Here is a 24,406-nt window from a genome sequence, read left to right as displayed (position 1 = left end):
CAATCCCTTAATAATCTTATATGTTTCAATAAGATCCCCTCTCAGACTTCTAAATTCCAGAGTATACAAGCCCAGTCGCTCCAATCTTTTGACATATGACAGTCCTGCCATCCCAGGAATTAACCTTGTGAACCTATGCTGCACTCCCTCAATAGCAAGAATATCCTTCCTCAAATTTGGAGACCAAAACTGCACACAGTACTCCAGGTGTGGTCTCACCAGGGCCCTGTACAGCTGCAGAAGGACCTCTTTGCTTTTATACTCAATTCCCCTTGTTATGAAGGCCAGCATGCCATTAGCTTTTTTCACTGCCTGCTGTACTTGTATGCTTGCTTTCAGTGACTGATGTAGAAGAACACCTAGATCTCGTTGTGCTTCCCCTTTTCCTAACTTGACTCCATTTAGATAATAATCTGCCTTCCCGTTCTTACCACCAAAGTGGATAACCTCAAATTTATCCACATTAAACTGCATCTGCCCACTCAACCAGCCTGTCCAAGTCACCCTGCATTCTCATAACATCCTCCTCACATTTCACACTGCCTCCCAGCTTTGTGTCATCGGCAAATTTGCTAATGTTACTTTTAATTCCCTCATCTAAATTATTAATATATATTGTAAACAGCTGCAGTCCGAGCACTGAACCCTGCAGTACCCCACTGGTCACCGCCTGCCATTCCGAAAGAAACCCGTTAATCGCTACTCTTTGTTTTCTGTCAGCCAGCCAATTTTCAATCCATACGTTTCAGGTTGAGAGATGCAAGGGTCTCAGCCTGAAATGTTGACTGTTTATTTCTCTCCATAGATGCCGCCTGACCTGCTGAGCTCTTCCAACATTCTGTGTGCACAGAGTATCCCTTTTATGGTACTGTATACTGTATAGCGGTACTCACTTGAAAAATGCAATGAGGAGATTCACCATGAGGATATACTGTACGAAGAGGTAGACTGCTTGTAAAAATGGTGTTATCCAATATCCAATGACACAACGTTGCTTTGCACCTTCTTCAGTATTATTGGCACAGGCTTTAGGAAGAAAGGAAACATAAGGGTTGTCTCATGCAGATTGGTGAGGTATAAAATCTACCCAAGGCTAATACAGTGCTCCATACTTTACAGTGTGGAAGCTCAATGGATCTGTAAAACAAAATGCAATATCCTGCAAAAACTGACAGCTTCATCTACAGCAATTGGCAATAAAACTTTTCATCACTGATGAATATTCACTTTAGAAGCATGATTCATTTTGCAATTTTGAAGAGGACTGAGGTTTGAGATATGTTCTTGCCATTTCTATTTCTTCACAGTCCATAATTTTAAAGAAAGCCGACTGACACTATCCAGAAGTTAGTGTCAGGTTTTTATGTATACGTACCCAGCGGAGTTCGTTGGTGGCTCGTATATTAAAGAACTTTATATGTAAATGAAATTTTTCTACCCTCATGATATCCTCAATGAATTTCACTGAATACATCAATACCAGCTTTGGGTGAGATTACAATTCAAAATCAACCTAAAGACTAAAAAAATAAAAAGTTCACCTTTCCATGTAATCCCAAGACACACTCATTTGGGAATTAAATAATGGAACAGCCATCTAAATGGATCCACAAGTGTCATAAATGAAGACGGGTGATTGGTAATAGTGGATTACAGGCCACGTATTTTACAGTAGCTGCTGATAAAGTGCTTCACAATCTTGGCTCAGACAATCCTATACAGATACAGACACACAAAAATGTCCTGATCTGACAGGTGTTATTACCACCTCTGCAGCTCGTGAACCCATGTTCAGCTGCTTATAGAGCAGCCTGTACAGATATAAACTTGAACTTGAATTTGGCGTTTAGTCATCCAACCATACATAAATACCCATGAATTCACAAACAACAGCGGAGCCAAGACACAAAACACAGTACCAACAGTCATACACAGCACAAGCAGTAAAATACAGTCACATAAAAAAACATAGTCCAAGTCCGAGTCCATGAATGTTGCAGCAGTTGAACATAATACATCTTGTCTTCTGCCAAGTGAACACTGAAGGCAACACTGACTCCATCATGGATGCTATGCCACACTGCCTCCAGTAGGCTGGTGGAGTGCACCAACTCTAGCGACTTACTGGGCGATTGCAAATAGGTGACACTGTGGTTTGAGACCTAGACCTTGCCACGACTAAGGTCACAGCTTCCCCTGCCACTCGCCAATAAAACAGTGAATCAGATATTACCAACGTCCAACAGGTTTTTGCGATTACAAGCAACGAAGACGATTATTTACTGTTAGACATGCACTGTCTTATTTATGTTGCAGGCAGCAGCACAATCCACACCAGGTCCAGCTCCTCCAGTTTCTCCACCAGCAAGCAACTCAATAATGGGGTAGCCCTGCAGTATTTTAAGTTCTTAATGCCCAGCAAGGTCTTGCAATCATGAAAAGTACACTTAAAAAGATCACCACCTTTGTTTGGGCCCGTGGAAGACTCTGTGCCCAAGTGTACCGCCGCTTACCAGAAGTCCTAGGATGCAATGTGGTATAGACTGCTCTTCAGGAATGGGCAGTTTAATGGAATGTAGTAGTATTAAGGGACTGTGTAGTCATGGCAATGAATCCACAAGCACAGGGTGGGTAAAGTACCACATTCCCTGTTTAGGAATATTGAGGATCAGTACTCAAATGTGGCTCACATATGAACCAATAACCCCAAGATACATAGGAGCAGAATTAGGCCATTTGGCCCATTAAGTCTGTTCCGCCATTTCATCATGGCTGATCCAATTTTCCTCTCAGCCCCAATATCCTGCCTTTTCCTCATATCTCTTTTCACCAACAGAGCAACTGTACCCTATCTGCCTTCCTACCTGTCCTTTCAAAACAATGTGTATCCTTGGATGTTAAGCACCCAACTATAATCTTCTTTCAGTCATGATTCAGTGATGCCTATAACATACCTGCCAATCTGCAACTATCATCCACTTCATTCCCTCTACTGCACATATTCAGTAACAACACCTTCGGTCCCATATTCACCCTTCTGGGTTTGCCCGCCTCTTACGTTGAAATTCTGCCCCAACAACAGCCTCTCCTCATTACACACTGCCTCAGTAAACTACCTACCTCATTTGCAGCACTATTAACAGCCTTTCCTATGATACTTCTTATACTGAAATATATGCAGCTCAAGACACTAACTGCACCATGCTCAACTTCTTATTCCTAACTCTGTCTGAGGTCTTACCAACATCTGCCTCCATAACCTCTCCATTATCTGTTCTGGCACTGTGGTTCCCTTCTCCCTAGTTTAAACCCCACCGTGCAGCATTAACAAACCTTCCCAATAGGATATTAGTCCCCCTCCAGTTCAGGTGTAAGCCATCCCTTCAGTACAGGTCCTTCCTTCCCTGGTATGGAGCCCAGCAATCCAAAAGTCTTATGCCCCCCACCCTATGCCAACTCCTTAACCTGTATAATCTTCCTCGTTCTGGCCTCATTAACATGTGGCATGGTAGCAATCCTAAGATCACATCCCTGGAGGTCCTGCCCTTTAACTTGGCACCTAACTCCCTATCCAGAAGGTCACTTGTCCTACTCATGTCATTGGTACCTACATGGGCCATGACTTCTGGCTGTTCACACTCCCACTTAAGAATGCTGAGGACTCAATCTGAGATGTATTGGACTCTGGCACCTGGGAGGCAACATACCATCCAGGAATCTCATTCTCACCCACAGAACCTCCTTTCATTTCTTCTACCAAAGTGCATGACCATACACTTCCCGACACTAGATTCCATTTGCCATTTCTTTGCCCATTCTCCTAATCTGTCCAAGTCCTTATGTAGCCCCTCTACTCCTCAAAACTACCTGCCCCTCCATCTACATATCCCCTGTAGAACACCACTAGTCACCAGAAGCCAGCAAACTTCAACAAAGCCATCAATTCCATCATCCAAATCACTGACATACAACGCGAGAAGAATTGATCCCAACACAAACCCCTGTAGAACACCACTAGTCACCAGAAACCAGCAAGGTTGCCTTTATTCCCACTCTTTAGTTTCTGCCAATCAACCACTGTTTTGCCTATGCTAGCAAATTGACTAGTACAATAAAATCTAGTTTATCTAGGCAGGAGAGCTGAGGAGCTTGGAGAAGGCTTCAGCTCTTCAAAACTTGGAGAAAGACGTGCAGTGACATAGATAATGATGAACATAATAAGTGACACTGCATAATAGAACCGATACTGTGGCACATATGATTAAAGTAGGTAAATTCAAAAACCAAAGGAGGGTCTCAGCCTAAAACATTGACTGTATTCAGTTCCATAGTTACTGCCTGACCTTCCAGGTTCTTCCAGTATGTGTGTTGCTTTGGACTTCTAGCATCTCAAAATCTACGTTTAAAATTTAAAACTGCCTTAAAGTTAAACAGTGGCAAAGGTGTGGGTAAGCGGTTAGGCAAGACTGCAAACAGTTAACTGGGTACAAATCAGTCTCTTTGTCTTTTGAGTTTGCACATTCTTCCTATGACTGTCAAAGATTCCTCCAACAATTCAAACACAAGTTAGCTATGAGGTCAATTTTAATCAACACACACAAAATGCTGGTGGAACGCAGCAGGCCAGGCAGCGTCTATCTTCTGTCTATCTTCCCTGAACACCTACGCTCTGTCCGCCAGAGGAAGCAGGATCTCCCAGTGGTCACACATTTTAATTCCACGTCCCATTCAGATATGTCAATCCATGGCCTCCCCTACTGCCGAGATGAAGCCACACTCAGGTTGGAGGAACAACACCTTATATTTTGTCCGGGTAGCCACCAACCTGATGACATGAACATTGATTTCTCTAACTTCCATTAATGCCCCTCCTCCCCTTCTTACCCCAACCCTAATTTTAAATTTTTTTCTTCTCTTCCCCTCTCACAATAACTCCTTGCCTGTTCTCCATCCTCCTCTGGTGTTCCCCTCCCCCTTTCTTTCTTCCAAGGCCTTCCGTCCCATGATACTCACCCTTCTCTAGCCTTGTATCCCTTTTGCCAATGAACTTCCCAGCTCTTAGCTTCACCCCTCCCCCTCCTGTCTTCTCCTATCATTTCAGATCTCCCTCTCCCCCTCCCACTTTCAAATCTCTTACTATCTCTTTTTTCTGTTAGTCCTGACAAAGGGTCTCGCCCCAAAATGTCGACTGTACTTCTTCCTATAGATGGTGCCTGGCCTGCTGTGTTCCACCAGCATTTTGTGTGTGTTGCTTGAATTTCCAGCATCTGCAGATTTTCTTGTGTTTGCGATGTCAACTTCAATGACTGCTTGTGTAAGAGCCTGGTAGGAGAACCTGAGCAATGTGTGAGAAAATAAGTAGTAGGAGAGTGGGATTGTTGAGAGATGGCATTGTCTTAATGGGTCAAATGACTCCTTTGATATTGGGAGAGTAAACAAATTATTAGATATAATGATAGATGAACAAGGAGCATTTATAATGTAGAAATGCAGTGTATAAGATTATGTAGCTCTAAAGGAAATGATATAAAATTACAAACTACTGTGTTCTATGATCTGACTACTCCTGCTCTTAAACTCCAACTAGGCAATACTCAAGTTCCAGAGATTGAAGAAACAGAAGCTGGAATCTGGAGCAACACAATCTGCTGGAGGAATTCAGCAAGTGTGGTGGTGAGGCTGAACTGTTCAGGTTTTGGTTTGAAACCTTGCCAGAGAACAGACTGGAGCTGGAAGAAAGTCAATGAAAGAAAGGTGAGAGAGAGCTCAGTAAGTGATTGGTAGGTCAAGGAGAGGTAAAGTTGTATACATCCACCTTGTCAAACTATTAGAAACATAGAAAACCTACCGCACAATGCAGGCTACAACATCATAGCTCCAAGTGCTGATCCACGCTCTAAGCTCATCCACTTTATTCATAAAACTTCTCGCATTAAAATAGACACATCTCAAATCATCCTTCTATCACCTGCCTATCCTCCCTTTTGCACTGTCTCTAAGCTTTCTCTTTTTATGAGCCAACCTCCCTTTCCTCCATCACTTCAGTTTGGTTCCCACCCCCCCAACAATTCTACTTTACACTCTCCCCAATAGCCTTTGCAAACCTCCCTGCCAGGATATTGGTCCCCCTCAGATTCAAGTGCAACCCGTCCTTTTCGTACAGGTCGCTCAGCAATTCCTTAAGCTTTTCATGAAACTAGACAAAGTTGACAGAGCATGGTGAGACACACGAAACTTTACTGCAATAAATTTGCTTCAAGTCATACCATAAAAACCTCCTTGAATGCTAATGCTTTTACTCATTGCTGCACATTATCTTCTGGACTCCAAGTGAGATTTTGTTCCTCAAATACTGTGTGCCCTGAAAGGGACATCACATCAGAATTAAATTCTGTACAATATTCACCTGCTTCCAGCACCTTAACTTCCCATAAAATTTTAGACACTAGATTTATTGCACTGTACAAATCTAAACCTTCGCAGAGATGAGAGACACAGCATCAACTCTTTTACAAGGAATTTAGCACAAGGACCACAGAATTTTTGCTGCAGAAACCAGACCAGCTAATTATCCTGGTTCTCAGGCTGTGCAGTACAAACATACAATCCACATTTGGCAATGACTCTGTAGGCTAACAAAGCATTTTCAAGCACCAGCTTGCCAGCCGGTCTCCACTAAACCATCAAGCTACATTATGCAATGCTGAGTGGAGGTTACCTAATGAATTACAACACTTATGCCAGAATCATTCTAGATAGCACGATGATGCAGAGAGTTACTTACGATCGATTTCATATGCATATACTTCACCATAAATCATCCAGTAAGGTTGAAAGACAATATCTTTTGCTAGTTCCCAGGATGGAGATTCATTTGGGTAAAGGATTGCTTTCCTTGGAACTCCAAAGCTCAGTAAGACTACTGCCATAATTACCACAATATAAAACATGTTTGCCACCTGTAATTGAAGTGGTAAAGTTCACAGGTTAAGATGAATTGAAAGCGAGAAAGGATGAAAAAAACATGTATGTATAATAACACATTCAAATGAGGCACATTTTGTGCAGGTTCTCATCCTGAAATATCATCATTTTGTCTCCACAGATGTAGACTGACCAGTTGGGTTTTTCCAGCAGTTTGTTTTTGTAGGTGTTGGGGAATCTAGAGGAGTCTCTTCTATCTTTAGAACATAGCTAATCAACTTAGCCTGCAACTGTGACTTTTGACAGAATAACAGCTTTCTTTCTACCAGACTTCCTTCTAATGCCAAACATTCACGACCCTAAGGTTCATCATCTCCCTTGAAATGGTTGTTCATTTACCATGAAACTATGACCTTGTTTCAGATACTTGGCAGGGGAAACATCCACACTGCATCCATCTTGCCAAGCCCTTTCAAGATTTGCATGTTTCACTAAGATCACCTCAAGCCTCTTGAACATCAGGGAGCACAGGCCAATTCCAGTCACACTTTCTTCAAAACAACTCTTCCCAGAAAGTGGACCTCTGTTGTACTGTCTCCAAGTACTTCCATAAAGAGTCCAAGTACTCAAGGTATTTTCTTGCCTAGCTCTGTACTGATATACCAATAAAATATCAACATTCCATCTGTTTTAACTGCACAATGTACTGGCTAATATTGTTTCTTGGATGACAACATAAATCTCTCTGAACACCTACACTTAATTATTCGGATTGTTCAAGTATTTGTAAAACAAAAACACCCAAAGTACCGAATATTCCAGCTTCCTTGCATTAATCTTTTTTACCCCCGGATTCTTTAACCAGTTTGTTCTGTATTAATCTTGTATTTTCTTTATTAAAGCAACAGAACAAAAGTTGGTTCCTTAAGGATGTCACAGCTGGGGCTGGTAATGGGGACAAGCTCCCACTTCCTATTAAATAACTCTATGGCGTGAACCTCAAACAGCCTCCGGCCTTCACACGTTGCTTAGCTCCTAAGCCCATGAGAAGGAGAATTAAAATGGATGGCCACTGAGAGATCCCGCTTGTTCTGGTGGGACGTAGGTTCTCAGTGATCTCCCAATCTACATTGGGTCTCACCAATATACAGGAAGCCACACCAGGTGAACTGGTGAATTACCCCAATCGACTCACAGGTGAAGTGTCAGTTTAATTCCACTTCCCATTCCCATATATCCATCCATGGCCTCCTCCATTGTTGTGATGAGGCCATACTTAGGTTGGAGGAACAATACCCTGTATTCCGTTTGGATAGCCTCCAACCCAATGGCATGGCCATTGATTACTCAAACTTCTGGTAATGCCTCCCACTCCCAACCCCCCACCCCCGTCACCATTTCCCACCCCCCTCTCACATCATCTTCTTGCCAGCTCATTGCCTCCCCCTGGTGCTCCTCCCCACTTTTCTTTCTTCCATGACCTTCTGTCTCCTTCACCAATCAACTTCTCAGCCCTTGCCTCATCCCTCCCCCTCCTATTTTCACTTATCACCTGGTGTTTCTCTCCCCCCTCCCCCACCTTTCAAATCTACTTCTTGGCTTTTTTTCTCCAGTCCTGCTGAAGGATTTGGGCCTGAAACGTCGACTGTCCTCCACCAGCCCCATCCCCCCACAGATGCTGCCTGACCTGCTGAGTACCTCCAGCATTGTGAAGGAAAGCTCTGATCTCAAATCTCCGCTGCCTTGTGACTATACCCACTCGTGGGGAAGGCTTCGGTAGTCAATCCAGAGGGAAATTCTGGAACTGGAGTCTCTAAGGCAGTTCTATGCTGAGTTCAACAATGACTGGCAACTCCTGTGACGCTGCTAGTGCCAAACTGAATTGGTCTCTGTTGTACCTTTGGGTTCATCAGATGTGTGGAGAGGGGAAGCCTACCACTTGAGTTACAGCTTGCTCTCCATATTGTACGGCCCAGGCTTGCATATCCAGACAGCTCGGACGCAACATCCATGGTTGACCCTGACCAATGGGGGCCTCAAGAAGAACAAAAGTCAAGCAGTGTGTGGTTAATTAGACTCATCCCACCAGTATTGATTTCCACTGCATTTTCTTTCTCATTTATCTGATTCCTGACAGAGGGAACTCTTTCAACTCTCACATCCCCCCTCCGCCCAAAAAAAAACTAAATCCATCAATCTTCTTCCAGCTTTTACTCTACTCCTTCTCTGGCCATCAAAATCCTGGCTGTCCTGTCCATTTCCCTCCATAGATGCTGTCTAGGCCACTGAGATCCTCCAATATTTTGAGAGTTGATCCTATTCTGGCACCCTTGCTTTGTAAAAACATGGTATTTTTCAAACTGTACAATAAAAAGGAGCATAATTTTTACCCACTGTTTTTGTGTGAATTCAAGGCCTGACAAAAGAAAAGCAAGATTTTCAAGGTGCAGCCTGGCATGATATGGAGACCATTGTATTAAAAATATAAACGACACCTGCACCCACAGTTTAGTTACTTGTAATCTCATACTTTCACCTTTAAGTTTTCCATTACAACTCTCTGGCTGCATTCAGTGCAATACTTCTATGAGAAGTATTGTGTGCAGTTTTGGGCCCTCTATCTAAGAAAGGATGTACTGATGTTGGAGAGAGTTCAGAGAAGATTTACGAGGATGATTCCTGGAATGCAGGGGCTAACATATGAGGAGCGTTTGTCGGCTCTTGGATTGTATTCATTAGAGTGTAGAAGAATGAGAGGGGATCTCATAGAAACATTTCGAATGTTGAAAGGGTTGGACAGAGTAGATGTGGAAAGGTTGTTTCCCTTGGTGGATGAGTCCAGGACAAGAGGCCATAGTCTTAGAATTAGAGGGTACCCAGTTAAAACAGATGAGGAGAATTTTTTTTAGCCAGAGGGTCGTGGATTTGTGGAATTCGTTGCCACATATGGCTGTGGAGGCCCGATCATTAAGGGTGTTTAAGGAGGAGATTGACAGGTATCTAATTAGTCAGGATATCAACAGATATGAGGAAAAAGCCAGAAATTGGAACTAGATGGGTGAACAGTTTAGCTCATGGGGGAGCTGCGGAGCAGACTCGATGGGCCAAATGGCCTACTTCTGCTCCTTTGTCTTGTGATCTTGTGAGAACAGTTCAGTTACTACTTCCTTACAGATGGGAAGTCTGTACCACTTTTTCGTATGATTATTAAAACTTCCCAAAATGTTATCAGAACAAAGTTTCTAAGTAACGCACTTACCATTTTGCCTATCATGGTGACGTAGGGGCCCGCGTGCTGATTGACTGCCAGGAAATCCAGTAGTCGCACATACCAGAATATAATATTGAGGCAATACATTGTTCTCCCGGCATTCCTCACTTGCCCACTTCCAAACCTCAGTCCAAAACCAACAAAAAACAAAACAATTGCAAGTGTGTCGGTGATGTTGAAATAGTCACTGAAATAGACTTTGATCTTCTGACTTATCTTTCCAGCTTCTGACATGAAGAGCTAGACAAAAACAAAATACCATATAATCCCACTGGCAAACCAAAAGTAATCAGTTTCACTCCAAAGTAGGTTTCTGCTACACACAAGCTGTCTATTAAATGTCCTGGAGTTTGAAATGACCAAGTCAAGCAAACCTCATGGAGTTTCTGACTTATGAGCAGAGGATCTCAATGAATGCAGTTCTGACCAACATCTTTAACCCGAAATCAATTATTCTGCCTGACCTGTCAAGTGTTTCCAGCACTTCCTACTTTGTTTTCTGATTTCCAGTTTCTGTGAAATATATATCAGAGAAATCGTATGAAAGCTATAAACAGGTTTCAAACGGATGCAGATTGTTTTGGAAGTGTTTGAAGTTAAAGCTCTCTGACTGTGTTCCACCATCATGGGTTCAATACAGAAAAGCTTCAAAAGACAGGAAATGCAGCAAATGTCACCTTCAGGGTTAGTGAACTAACTGCATAAGCAACGGAGGATGGAGTAATCTATCCCGAGGGATTTTGTACAGAGGTGTTTCTCGCCAGAACTAGTCAACTTATTGCTGGAGGTGGGGCAGCCTAAGGAACAAATGGATCATGCCTTCATTATGTTAAGTCGATGAAGACCAAAACAGAATCGAAACTATCCTGGGGCTCAATGGTACACAACTGACTAAAACCCAGAGCCATGAGGACACTGCGATCCAATTCAATCAGCTTTAACTACCGTCTTCATTGAACAATTTAACATTTTACACTCTGCATGAAATATTAAAGTATGGATAGAAGATATTAAAAATAGCCCATACCTCTCTAATTTTCTCTATGGCCAAGGTAAAAATGAAGGAAATTACAATCCACTCTTGCACTGAGGGTAATTCTTGCATTCGTACCAGAACAACATATGTGTACAGCATAAGGAATCCCAAATAAGCCAACTGGAAATAGAGGAAACAGGCATTAGTGTTTTAAATAGCAGCCCATACTTCAGTCACAGCACTGCAGCTGGGAACATTAGAAATGCTAAAGCAGATCACTAAAGCTTCTGTGCTTAGAAAATCATAACATTTCACGTAGACAAGTCTGTTAAAACTGGGAAAATTTCAAAAACACTAACTGGAGGGAGGGTGGAGATGGGGGCTGTCTCTGACAGGTTAAAACACAAAGTGACTGTGGGGATAAGCTGTAAACAAGATTATCTGGTTGATGAGGGAATGGGAGGCATGAGAGAGTGAGAATACAAACAAAATAATGCAGAAGTTGTGAAATGCAGAGCAGGAAGATGTGCCTGGCATGATCTCCATTGCCAGAGGAAAAACAGAAAAGGGGGGGGGGGGGAAGCTGAACCGAAGTCACAGATGAATAACTGATACAAAGCAAATTAGACATTATTGCAGAACTCGTACATTGAGTTCAGAAAGCTGCAGCATACCAAAATGGAAGATATTATATTCATCAAGCTTACATCGCCCATCACTTTAAAATGGCAAAAGTCCACACATCAACAGGTTGGAATGACACGGAGAATCATTGTGGCAGGCATCGTGAAGCTCAGGGTTTCACTTAAACTAAACTGTTGCCAAATCTGCATTTTGATTTTCCAATGTAGGGAAGACCACATTATGAACACTGAATGCACCAGGCTGACTGTGTAAGTGAATTACCACTTTACCTGCAAAGTCTGTTAAAACCCCTGGACACTGGCGCAGGAAGGTCACCACCGGGGGCTCCCCTCCTGGACACAGACACAGGAAGGTCACTGCCACGCCCCCCCCCCCCCCCCCCGGACACTGGTGCAGGAAGGTCACTGGTAGGGCCCCGGACACTGACACAGGAAGATCACCACCAGGGGGCTCACTCCCCCCGGACACTGGTGCTGGAAGGGCCCCAGACACTGGCACGGGAAGGACACAACTGAGGACCCCCAGACACTGGCATCCAGCACAGCAACTTCCACCTGGGCATGTTGCAGATCTGTACAACTTTAGATAACTTGATTTCTCTGTCTGTTGACCATCAATAAGATTGGCTCAGCTTTTGTTTTATCTGCCTTTTTCCCTCAGAGTCGAAGTCATACCCAGCCAGGCCTGTGGACATAGTCAGAGCAGGCAGACAATACTCCTATAATTTTTTGTCCACATTTCTGCCCTCTATCATATAGGTCCAGGCGAAAATCAACTCTAGACTGAGCAAGGATGTGGACCCTCTGTAATTTGTCTAATGCCACAATAGTTCTATAGCGAATGCAATCTCACCAGCTCTCTAACTCTGCCTTGGACCACCTGAACAATAGTAATAATTATGTCAGGCTGGTGTTCATTGACTACAAGTCAGCATTCAACACAGTCACACCCTCAGTTCTAATCAAAAAGCTTCAAAATCTGGGCAGCTACACAGATCAAACACCATCTATAAATTTGCTGACGACAACTCCTGTTGGCAGAGTTTCAGATGATGAAGAGGAGGCATACAGGAGCGAGATAGATCAGCTGGTGTAGTGATGTTGAGACGACAATATTACAATCAGTTCAGTAAGGTCAAAGAACTGATAATGAATTTCAGGCGCACAAGTTGAAGGAACACACGCCAGTGCTCATCAAGGGGTCAAAAGTGGAAAAGATGAGCAGTTTCTAGTTCCTGGGTGTCAACATCTGAGGATCTACCCTGGCGCAACATATTGATGCGATTTCATTGGCTATATTTCATTAGTAGTTTGACAATTGGTATTTTACCAAAGACAAATTTCTACAGATGTACGGTGGAGAGCATTGTAGCTGGTTGCATCACTATCTGGTATGTCGGAACCACAGCAAGGTGTTGGAAAAGGCTGCAGGAAGTTGTAAGCTCAGCCATCTCTATTATGAGCACTTGCCTCCCCAGCATTCAGGGCACCTTCCAAAGGGTGATGCCTCAAAAAGGTGGCATTCTTCATTAAGGACCCCCATCACCCAGGACATGACCTCTTCTCATTGCTTCTACCAGGGAGGAGATACAGAAGCCTGAAGACACACACTCAATGTTTCAAGGAAGAGCTTCTTCCCCTCTCCCATCAGATTTCTGAATGGAGAATGAACCCATGTACACTACCTCAGATTTTCCCTCTCTTTGCAGCACTTATTTGTTTAATATACATGTCTTATTGTAATTTATAATTTTATTGTTATGTATTGCAATGTACTGCTGCCACAAAACAACAAATTTCACAACATATGCCAGAGATATTAAAGCTGATTCTGATTCAGTGACTGACCAGGTAGCCCTGTTCTAAAGCTCATCCCCATGGCCATGACAATTTTACACCTGAGATCTTGCTCAGCCCCACCTTCCCTTCAGGTTAACAAGCTTCTTTTGTTTCCTTCCCGCTTTCTGACAAGGGGTCGTCATCCTGGGCAGTGTTAACCTTGCCTCTCTTCCTACAATGTGTCTGATCCACATCTGAAGTTTTTCTTTTGATTTCCACAGCTATACAAAAATAAAAGACCAACCTAAATGAAAACAAATGAAGGAAACTTCACACATTAGGCAGTATCTATGGGGATAGATGAAATACCTGCTTGGCCATATACCTCCAGCACTTTTAATCATTACTCATAATTACAACATTCAGCAGCATTTTAGGCTTAGAAACAATTTCACTTTGCCTCAAAATTCCTTCTAGGAAATCTAGTGCTTATTTTATCGCTAACAGGATCCACAAGATTGAGATTAATAGTGGACCATGAGGATGAAGACTGTCAATAAACATCACTATGCCTGCCTTTCTGTTGGCTTTGTGGAACAATCCATGTTCCAAACCTATTCTGGTATCTGTTCCCCACTTTTCCTTCGCTACATCGATGACTGCATTGGCGCTGCTTCCTGCACGCATGCTGAGCTCGTTGACTTCACTAACTTTGCCTCCAACTTTCACCCTGCCATCAAGTTTACCTGGTCCATTTCTGACACCTCCCTCCCCTTTCTTGATCTTTCTGTCTCTATCTCTGGAGACAGCTTATCTACTGATGTCTACTATAAGCCTACGGACTCTCACAGCTACCTGGACTATTCCTCTTCTCACCCGGTCTCTTGCAAAAATGCCATCCCCTTCTCGCAATTCCTCCATCTCCACTGCATCTGCTCTCAGGATGAGGCTTTTCATTCCAGGACGAGGGAGATGTCCTCCTTTTTTTAAAGAAAGGGGCTTCCCTTCCTCCACCATCAACTCTGCTTTCAAACACATCTCCCCCATTTCACGCACATCTGCTCTCACTCCACCCCCCTGCCACCCCACTAGGAATAGGGTTCCCCTTGTCCTCACCTACCACCCCAACCAGGGTTCCCCTTGTCCTCACCTACCACCCCACCAGCCTCCGGGTCCAACATATAATTCTCCGTAACTTCCGCCAACTCCAACGGGATCCCACCACTAAGAACAATTTCTCTCTCCCCCCGCCACCGCTTTCCGCAGGGATCACTCCCTACGCGACTCCCTTGTGCATTCGTCCCCCCCATCCCTTCCCACCGATCTCCCTCCTGGCACTTACCCTTGTAAGCGAAACAAGTGCTACACATGCCCTTACACTCCCTCCCTTACCACCATTCAGAGTCCCAGACAGTCCTTCCAGGTGAGGTGACACTTCACCTGTGAGTCAGCTGGGGTGATATACTGTGTCCGGTGCTCCCGATGCAGCCTTCTATATATTGGCGAGACCCGACGTGGACTGGGAAATAGTTTCGCTGAACACCTACGCTCTGTCCACGAGAGAAAGCAGGATCTCCCAGTGGCCACACATTTTAATTCCACATCCCATTCCCATTCTGATATATCTATCCACGGCCTCCTCTACTGTCAAGATGAAGCCACACTCAGGTTGGAGGAACAACATCTTATATTCCATCTGGGTAGCCTCCAACCTGATGGCATGAAAACTGACTTCTCAAACTTCCGCTAATGCCCCCCCCCCTCCCCGTACCCCATCCGTTATTTATTTATATACAGACTTTCTTTTTCTCTCTCTCCTTTTTCTCTCTATGTCCCTCTCACTATACCCCTTGCCCATCCTCTGGGCTTCCCCCCTCCCCCTTTTCTTTCTCCCTAGGCATCCTGTCCCATGATCCTCTCATATCCCTTTTGCCAATCACCTGTCCAGCTGTTGGCTCCATCCCTCCCCCTCCTGTCTTCTCCTATCATTTCGGATCTCCCCCTCCCCCTTTCAAATCTCTTACTAGCTCTCCTTTCAGTTAGTCCTGACGAAGGGTCTTGGCCCAAAACGTCGACTGTACCTCTTCCTACAGATGCTGCCTGGCCTGCTGCATTCACCAGCAACTTTTATGTGTGTTGCTTGAAATTCCAGCATCTGCAGATTTCCTCGTGTTACTGTTTTATGAAGTTAAGTGGATTGGAGTTTTGTTACAAACATGAAAATTAGAATACAGAAATGATTTATCTGTTGTACTCTTAAGTGACACCAGAGACTATGGTATATCTGGAGAAGGAGAGACACACAAAATCTACAATGATGTAAAATGTAAGTAAAAGTATGGCTCAGTGTTCTCTTGTATATCCCAATCAGACTTTACTAACCACCATGTCCTCAAATGCTTTTGCTGTCAATTAGGCTTATTCCTTTTGGCATACTACAATCTTCTACTTCTCCAATTTCCCTATTCACTTCTTTTGGTCAGTACGGAATTCAAAGATGTTGAAAAATCCAGTGCAGTTTTACATAGTTAATATGAAATTCAGAGCTGGCTACTCAGAATAACTTCTCTGGCATTAAATGTACCTATTGAAACCTATTGATATAGGACACATATTTAACAGTGGTGATCTGAATGGAATTACTATGAAGGAGATGAAGCATTGCTTACAATCAAGACTTTTTTTATACGACCATCTCTTCTTAAAAAAAAAATCTCTTATCCATAATACTTTTCAAAACAGGATGGTCAATTCCTCATTCAATAACGGGAAACTGAAAATAATTTGATTCTACAACACCTAGAATACTGAATTCTTTTTACAAGATTTAACATGGACTAAGTTTTAAAACAGAGGAATTTTTACTTTGCTACTTACTGTATTAAACCAAAACTTTGCAATTGGTGCATGGTAGAAGGCATAGAACTTTCTTGTGACAGGCAACCTCCTTGGTTTAGTCAAATTTGCATCTTCATGTTTCATTTCATGGTCACAGATTCCTTCTTCTTTAAATACTTCCTGCAGGACAAAATTGTTCTATACTCAGTACTCAAAGAAAACATGGAGGGATATGTGGGAAGGAAGGATTACATTGATCTTGGAATAGATTAAAGGGTTAGCACAACATTGTGGGTTGAAGGACCTGTACTCCATTATGCTAAAAACCATGATTAAAAAAATAGAAGGCATTTTGAAAACTGGGGTATGTTGAATAGATACAAGAAACTCAATCTTATAATTTACTCACTTTTCAGACAATTACCAAATGTGGCGCTGGGTATAAGAGTTGTGATACTGTGTTGCAGGTGTACAAGTCTTTGGTGAGGCCACATTTGGAAGGATGTGGTTAAACTGGAAAGAGTGCAGAAGATTTGAGGATGTTGCCAAGACCAGAGTGCCTGAGTTACCAGGAGGAGTTGACCAGATTAGGTCTCCATTCCTTGGAACATAGAGAATGAGAGGCAACCTTATCAGAAATATTTAAATTTGAGATAACACGGATGGTAACAGTCTTAGAGGGACACAGGCCGAATTTGAAATTAGAAGCCAAGTGGGTACTGAGGTCACCATGGGTTGTATGGGCCAAAAGGTCTGTATCCATGCTATACCACTATGACTCTCACTTTATGCGATCAAGCAGCTCCTACATTACTTGAACGTACAAATCATATACAAGTGGCATTATTGCTCATTACAGTACCTAGTGATGATCATAAGTGGGTCAATATCACCGTGACACCAAGGACAGAAGCTTTTTCCAAAGGCCTTACAAAATGTTGCAGGATTAGGCTTCACCAAACAAGAGCATTTCTAGAGCAACTCCTCAGACTGAAGAAATACTAACAAGACAAACTGCGCAGATTTATTAAAGGATTAATCATAAGTAACCATTCTATAATACTAATTTCTAAACATACAAACAAGCAATGGATACAAACCCTACTAACAAGGAACCTCTACCTAGCCTCTTTCATCACAGTATGTACACAACTGGTTAGTATATTTTTCTACACTGATACAAGATTTTCCTATAGGAAAATCAGTACTGCACAAAAAAAATGTCTTAAGAGTTCTTTGCATGGAGTAAACTCATTATTAGCTGGCTGGTGATGTAGTGACATCCACACCAGATTTTATGGCGAAAATTTTGTAGCACCATGGTCCTGAAAAATGTCTGTTTTTAACTGTGTACTGTACCAGCAGTTATGGTCAAAATGACAATAAAAAGTGGCTTACAACAGGAATTCTGCAGATGCTGGAAATTCAAGCAACACACATAAAAATTGCTGGTGAACACAGCAGGCCAGGCAGCATCTCTAGGAAGAGGTGCAGTCGACGTTTCAGGCCGAGGCCCTTCGTCAGGACTAACTGAAGGAAGAGTGAGTAAGGGATTTGAAAGTTGGAGGGGGAGGGGGAGGGGGAGATCCAAAATGATAGGAGAAGACAGGAGAGGGAGGGATGGAGCCAAGAGCTGGACAGGTGATAGGCAAAAGAGATACGAGAGGATCATGGGACAGGAGGTCTGGGAAGAAAGAAGGGGGGGGGAACCCAGAGGATGGGCAAGGGGTATATTCAGAGGGACAGAGGGAGAAAAAGGAGAGTGAGAGAAAGAAAGTGTGTATAAAAATGAGTAACAGATGGGGTACGAGGGGGAGGTGGGGCATTAGCGGAAGTTAGAGAAGTCGATATTCATGCCATCAGGTTGGAGGCTACCCAGACGGAATATAAGGTGTTGTTCCTCCAACCTGAGTGTGGCTTCATCTTTACAGTAGAGGAGGCCGTGGATAGACATGTCAGAATGGGAATGGGATGTGGAATTAAAATGTGTGGCCACTGGGAGACCCTGCTTTCTCTGGCGGACTAGGTCATGGGTTCAAATCTGGCCAGCTCCTTGCATGTTTTCCATCAGTGCTGGGTTGAGCGTCGAGCTAGCAACTCCGCCTTGTAAAACACAGATAAATGCTAAAGAAACTGCAAGGTTGCCACCTGGTGTGCCACAAGACGTGGTGAGGAACAATCACCTCATTACAAATAACTTAAGATACCATTGGTCTCTTCTTCTGCTGTGATATTTGAACTAGAAGATGCAATCTCGATATCTCCAAAACCAAGCTGATTGATGGTTTAGATGGAAATGAGAAATTTTTTCAAGATCTATTTCTTCATTTTTTGGATTGAAATAATCAGAAAAGTAGAAACCGGTGGAATGAGTCAGCTGCTTTAAACTCCCAGGACTTAACATTGGATAATGCGTCTTGGGCCTTATTCTCTTAGAAGATTAAGGGGCCTGCTTATCAAACACTAACTTCCACAGTATTCTGACTGGTTGCATCATTCAATGCTCATCTCAAAAGCACAAGAATACAAGAAGCTGCAGAGAGTAGCATACTGAACCCAGTACATTGTACACACATCTCTCAAAGAGGGGCTGCCTCAAGAAGGCAACATATCAAAGATCCCCACCATCTGGGTTATGCGATCTTCTCATAGCTCCCATTGGGCAGGAGCTACAGAAGTCCTAAACCACCAGCTTCAGGAACAGCTACTTCCCTTCAACCATTTGGTTCTTGAACCAACTGGCAGAACCCTAATCATTACTTCAGTACAGTAACAATGATCACTTTGATCATAGTAAAAAGGAGATTTTTTAGATTCAATTGTAAAAATTGTGTATAATTTAACTTCTTTCTTGTGAATGCTGTTAATATGATACAATGTGCCGGTGATAATGTTACAACCAGGTTTTCATTGCACATGTCCATATGTGTATTTGTGTATATGGCAATAAACTTGACTTTGTTCAGTGAAAGCAGAGATGGAATCTTTTACCCTGTTCTCTCGTTTCATATTTGTTGAGCTTCTCAATCACCATCAGAAGTACAGTCGACCTTCACTAATCACTACCTGTAATCCGGTTCCTTCGATAATCCGGCACTGATTTCAAATTTTCCGTGCAACTGTAAATTCAAATTTCCCTGCCTACTGTACCAATCTGCTACGCATTGTTTTGGTTGCGCTAGATCTGTTCACGTGTTGGCGCGCTCTTGTAAGCATAGACAGGCGATTCCTGCTTGTTTTCCTGCATTTATTAATATCATTTGCGTGAGGCACGGTTGCCTGGCACCCACCCATCTCACCCGCCAGTGGCGGGGGAGCGGGTGCGCGATGGGTTGGTCTGTCTTCTCACCCGCCTGCCGGCAGTTGTGCACTGCCCTCCAGCATCGCCCGGCCGGCGCTCCGTTCTCTTCTGCCTACGACCTCATATCAGACGTGGCGACCCGCTGAATTTAAGCATATTACTAAGTGGAGGAAAAGAAACTAACGAGGATTCCCTCAGTAACTGCGAGCAAAGAGGGAAGAGCCCAGCACTGAATCCCCGGCCGCCTGGCGGTCTCGTGAAATGTTGCGTCCAGAAGACCTCCTTTTTCCGACTTCTGCTTCTGCTCACCCAGATGTGCTGCCATCAACATCAACAGTTTTTGAAGAAATTGTTGTGCCAGTTTCAGCACCAGTTCCTGATGCTTCACCCATTTTTCAAGATGAAGATGTTGATGATCCTGACAACCCCACACTTGCAGACATGTAACTTTGCCTGAAGGTATATTAAACATCTCACTATAGAAGCAGAAGTACTCAACTGTTCTGTATGATTAATTCCTGTACATTTACCAGTACCATTTTATGTGCCTGTACAGTATATTACTTTATTAACATTTCACTTGCTACTCATTTAATATTTCTGTTTCATTATTATCTAACTTGTACTGATTTACACTATATTTTAAAGGTATGATGAGGCAGTTAGCTATTGCTCAATGTGATCCTTCTGTAATTCGGCATTTTCACTAATCAAGCACTCCTCAGGTCCCAATGGTGCCGGATTAGTGAAGGTCGACCTGTATCTGTTTCAATTCTTTGTGTCCCTCTCCCCTACCCTTCCACTTTCCGCTATTTCTATTTGGTATCTTTCCCTAGAAACCGCTCTCAGTTAATTTGATATACACTTTTTTAAACTTGACGAAGTTTTAGCCTGCCATTCACCATGCAGATTTGACTTGCCCAGCCCAGACTCATTGTGAGCAGCCTTTATCCAACCGTACAACTCTTCCAAAGGCAGAGGACCAAAGGACCTTACCCTTCATACCCAACAGTGAAGTTTGGACAAACAAGTACATTGCCTAACAGAGTCAAGCACTTTGGATTTAAAAACAGCTGAAACATTAAAAAAATAATCAATCAGAGATGATTTGCCTTCACGTGGGCATGGAAGTTGGGACAAAGTGCAGAAAGTTTGCACCGTAGGAATTACGCAAAGTGCTCTCAACTGTTTCATCACTTAAACTACTCACAAGCATGAAAGTACCTTACCATGGATATTTGATCAGTTGGACTCTGAAAGTTGTGTTCACTGTCTTCCATGTTCATTTGATGTGCATCCTCTGTTTGAGGAATGTGAGACATTTCAGCCTTGGTTTTAAACTCCAGCATGAGAATAACAGGTGGGAATAGAATACTGAGAATAACCTGTCCAGAAGAAAAAATACAGGCGATTTTCAGTGACCTCTACTTAGCTCACTACCCACTCACTGCTTTACATACCACCTCATTAGTATATTCAGGTGAGGTCATTTACTTGGCTTTGATTCTCCTCCCATAAAAGCATCATATATTTTACCTTGTACCATGAATTTTTTCTCATATTTAATCTTCCCATCCACATATCTGACAGCAGCATCTGAGTACAGGTGTGGGCTACAAACGGTCGCAGTCTTGAGTGGACAGCTAACTTGAGGCAGGTCGAATTGCTCCAATTCTTCAGTTCATACGTCAGCAACTTCATGGCCATAGTTTCATCTTGTCTGAACGACTGATCCAGTAAATCAACAGCTAATTGTCCAAATTCACTGTAACACAACAGCAGAAGTAAGCTTGCCAACAATTGGTTAATGATACAAGTGAGAAAGTGATCTTAAGAAATTCAGAGTTTTAAAGGTAATCAAGCACAACTCCAGCATAGCTGGTGGCTCTTGGGCCATCACTGATTGCGTAATGGCAGAAACCATCTACCTCCTGCATGTGCAGAATGAGTTGCCAAGAGTGTTCTGTACCTCCATCTGCAACTGGATCCATCCTCAACTTCCTAACCGGAAGACCACAATCTGTGCGGATTGGTGATAACATATTCTCCTCACTGACAATCAACACTGGTGTACCTCAGGGGTGTGTGCTTAGCCCACTGCTCTACTCTCTACATACACATCACTGTGTGGGTAGGTATAGTTCAAATACCACCTATAACTTTGCTGATAATACAACCATTGTGGGTAGAATCTCAGATGGAGATGAGGGCGTACAGGAACGAGATATACCAACTAGTGCAGGGGTCCCCAACCTTTTGCGCACCGCAAACCGGTTTAATATTGATGATATCCTTGTGGACCGGCTGATGGGGGGGGGGGGGTTCAAGTTCAACAGTGCGTGACAGGAAATGAAGAAAGGTGCAGCTGACTCATATCGTTTCATATTGCCAAATCACATCGTTTCTGTGCAGCCCGGTAGTTGGGGACCACTGAACTAGTGGAGTGGTGTCACAGCAACAACCTGGCACTCAACATCAGTAAGACGAAAGAGCTGACTGTGGACTTCAGGAAGGGTAAAACAAAGGAACACATACCAATCCTCAGAGGGGTCAGAAGTGGAGAGAGTGAGCAGTTTCAAGTTCCTGGGTGTCAAGATCTCTGAGGATCTAACCTGGTCCCAACATATCGATGTAGTTATAAAGAAGGCAATACAGGAACTATACTTCTTCAGGAGTTTGAAGAGATTTGGTATGTCAACAAATACACTCAAAAACTTCTATAGATGTACTTTGGAGAGCATTCACTGTCTGGTATTGGGGGGGGGGGGGGGGGGCTAGGGCTACTGCACAGGACCGAAAGCAGCAGCAGAGGGCTTAAATTTAGTCAGCTCCATCTTAGGTACTAGCCTACAAAGTTCCCAGGACATCGTCAAAAAGTGGTGTCTCAGAAAGGCAGCGTCCATTATTAAGGACTTCCAGCACCCAGGGCATGCCCTTTTCTTACTGCAACCATCAGGAAGGAGGGCCAAAAGCCTGAAGGCACACACTCAGCGATTCAGGAACAGCTTCTTCCCCTCTGCCACCCAATTCCCAAATGGACATTGAACTCATGAACACTACCTCACTTTTTTAATATATATTATTTCTGGGGTTTTATTGCACGATTTTTAATCTATTCAATATCCACATACTGTAATTGGTTTACTTATTTATTATTATATTATTTTTCTTCTTCTATATTATGTATTGGATTGAACTGCTGCTGCCAAGTTAACAAATTTCACGACACGTGCCAGTGATAATAAACCTGATTCTGAGAGCTGCCTGACTTACTGAGTTCCTCCAGCATTCTGTGTATGTCCTTCTGAACTCAGCTGACATCGTGTCCTTAGGAAGAGAATTCTGTGCCTACTTTACAATCACTAACCTAGAAGATTGCTTCAGTTCTTCAGAAGTATCATCAACAACATCACTCTGCTTTGCTTCACAAGACATGGATCGGTTTAGCTTGCAAGCAACTAAAGCCTTGGCCATTGACTCTTCTCCGTGCTGCCAAAAGAACATAGCCATCTTCTGCCTCTTCATTAGTACAGCCCACACCAGCAGTTCATTGAAAGGATAGGGAAAACATCTGGTTTCAGGGTCATCAATGTCCACAATTTCATCTTTGGTTCTCTTCTTCTTTCCCTGATCAACAGTGGATTCAGGCTAAAAGAGCAACAAAATAAATAAATAAATCAGTAAGCACTTCATAACAGGAAAATACCAAGACAAGAACATCAATATATTCAGTAATTCAAGATCAAAATTGATTGCTAATTTGCTATGATATGGGAGGGATATGGAGGATTATGGTCCAGATACAGGTTGATGGGACTAGACAGATTAACAGTTTGATACTGACTAGATGGGCCAAAGGGCCTGTTTCTGTGTTGTAGTGCTCTATGACTGTCACCTACTCCCAAAGTCCCTGGCATCTCTCAGCTACTACTGAGCGTCTTTTGGTTCCTTGACAGTCTGAGACCCAAGTTCTTCTGACAGAATTTTTCAAAACTTACAAGTGTCTGATGCAGAGGAGATTCACCACAAATGTTATATTTCATTATTTATATATTGCAGAGACTAGGTACAGTTTTCCTGAAGTGGAAGAGGTTAATAGATGGCATAATTGAGATGTATAAGATTATGAGCTGTAGATAGGCTACTTTGCCTCGGTAAAACTAGAGGCAAGAGATTTAGAGGGCTAAGAAGAGGAGTGGCGTGGACCTAGAACACTGCTGGACAATATTCAAAGCAGAGTCTGGAAGATGGTACTAGTGTGGATAGGATGGGAGTGGGGGGCAGGGGCTGAAAACTGAGTGGCTTGTTTCAATGTTGTATGACTGAGCTCAGGAGTACTTTTTTTTTAAAAAAAACATCCCCAAAGAACATAGAACAGTACAGCACATTCAGTCCACAATGTTGTGCCAGACCAATTAAATTCGTAATTAAATGGCCAACTAAACGATCGTCTTCTGCCTACACAATGTTCATATCCTTCCACTTTCATCACATTCATGTGTCTATCTAAATGTCTCTTAAAAATTCCTAATGTATCTGCCTCTACCACCACCCCAGGTAGTGCATTCCAGACACCTAACACTTAAAATAAAACCTGCCCCTCACAGCTCCTTTGAAATTACCCCCTCTCACTTTAAATGCATGTCCGTTGGTATTAGACATTGCAACCTTGG

At 43.1% G+C, this 24,406-nt stretch overlaps 1 protein-coding gene across 4 annotated transcripts in view; it reads right to left on the bottom strand.

Moving 5' to 3' along the window:
- trpm7 (transient receptor potential cation channel, subfamily M, member 7) overlaps nucleotides 1-24,406 on the bottom strand; it is a 149,466-nt gene that overhangs the window by 29,358 nt on the left and 95,702 nt on the right. For all 4 annotated transcript variants that reach the window (XM_063066289.1, XM_063066292.1, XM_063066291.1 and 1 more), the window contains 8 exons: nucleotides 23,101-23,381; nucleotides 21,270-21,498; nucleotides 20,963-21,118; nucleotides 16,472-16,612; nucleotides 11,223-11,351; nucleotides 10,184-10,435; nucleotides 6,785-6,959; nucleotides 894-1,026 (listed from right to left, as the gene is read on the bottom strand). In XM_063066289.1, the coding sequence (XP_062922359.1) occupies nucleotides 894-1,026; nucleotides 6,785-6,959; nucleotides 10,184-10,435; nucleotides 11,223-11,351; nucleotides 16,472-16,612; nucleotides 20,963-21,118; nucleotides 21,270-21,498; nucleotides 23,101-23,381 (1,496 nt within the window). The remainder of the gene's footprint in view (nucleotides 1-893; nucleotides 1,027-6,784; nucleotides 6,960-10,183; nucleotides 10,436-11,222; nucleotides 11,352-16,471; nucleotides 16,613-20,962; nucleotides 21,119-21,269; nucleotides 21,499-23,100; nucleotides 23,382-24,406) is intronic.

This window comes from Mobula hypostoma, chromosome 13 (genome assembly GCF_963921235.1).
Source record: "Mobula hypostoma chromosome 13, sMobHyp1.1, whole genome shotgun sequence".
In the NCBI taxonomy this organism is placed as follows: Eukaryota; Metazoa; Chordata; class Chondrichthyes; order Myliobatiformes; family Myliobatidae; genus Mobula; species Mobula hypostoma.
The sequence above is the reverse complement of the archived record's forward strand: the minus strand, read 5'-3'. Positions and strand labels throughout refer to the sequence as shown.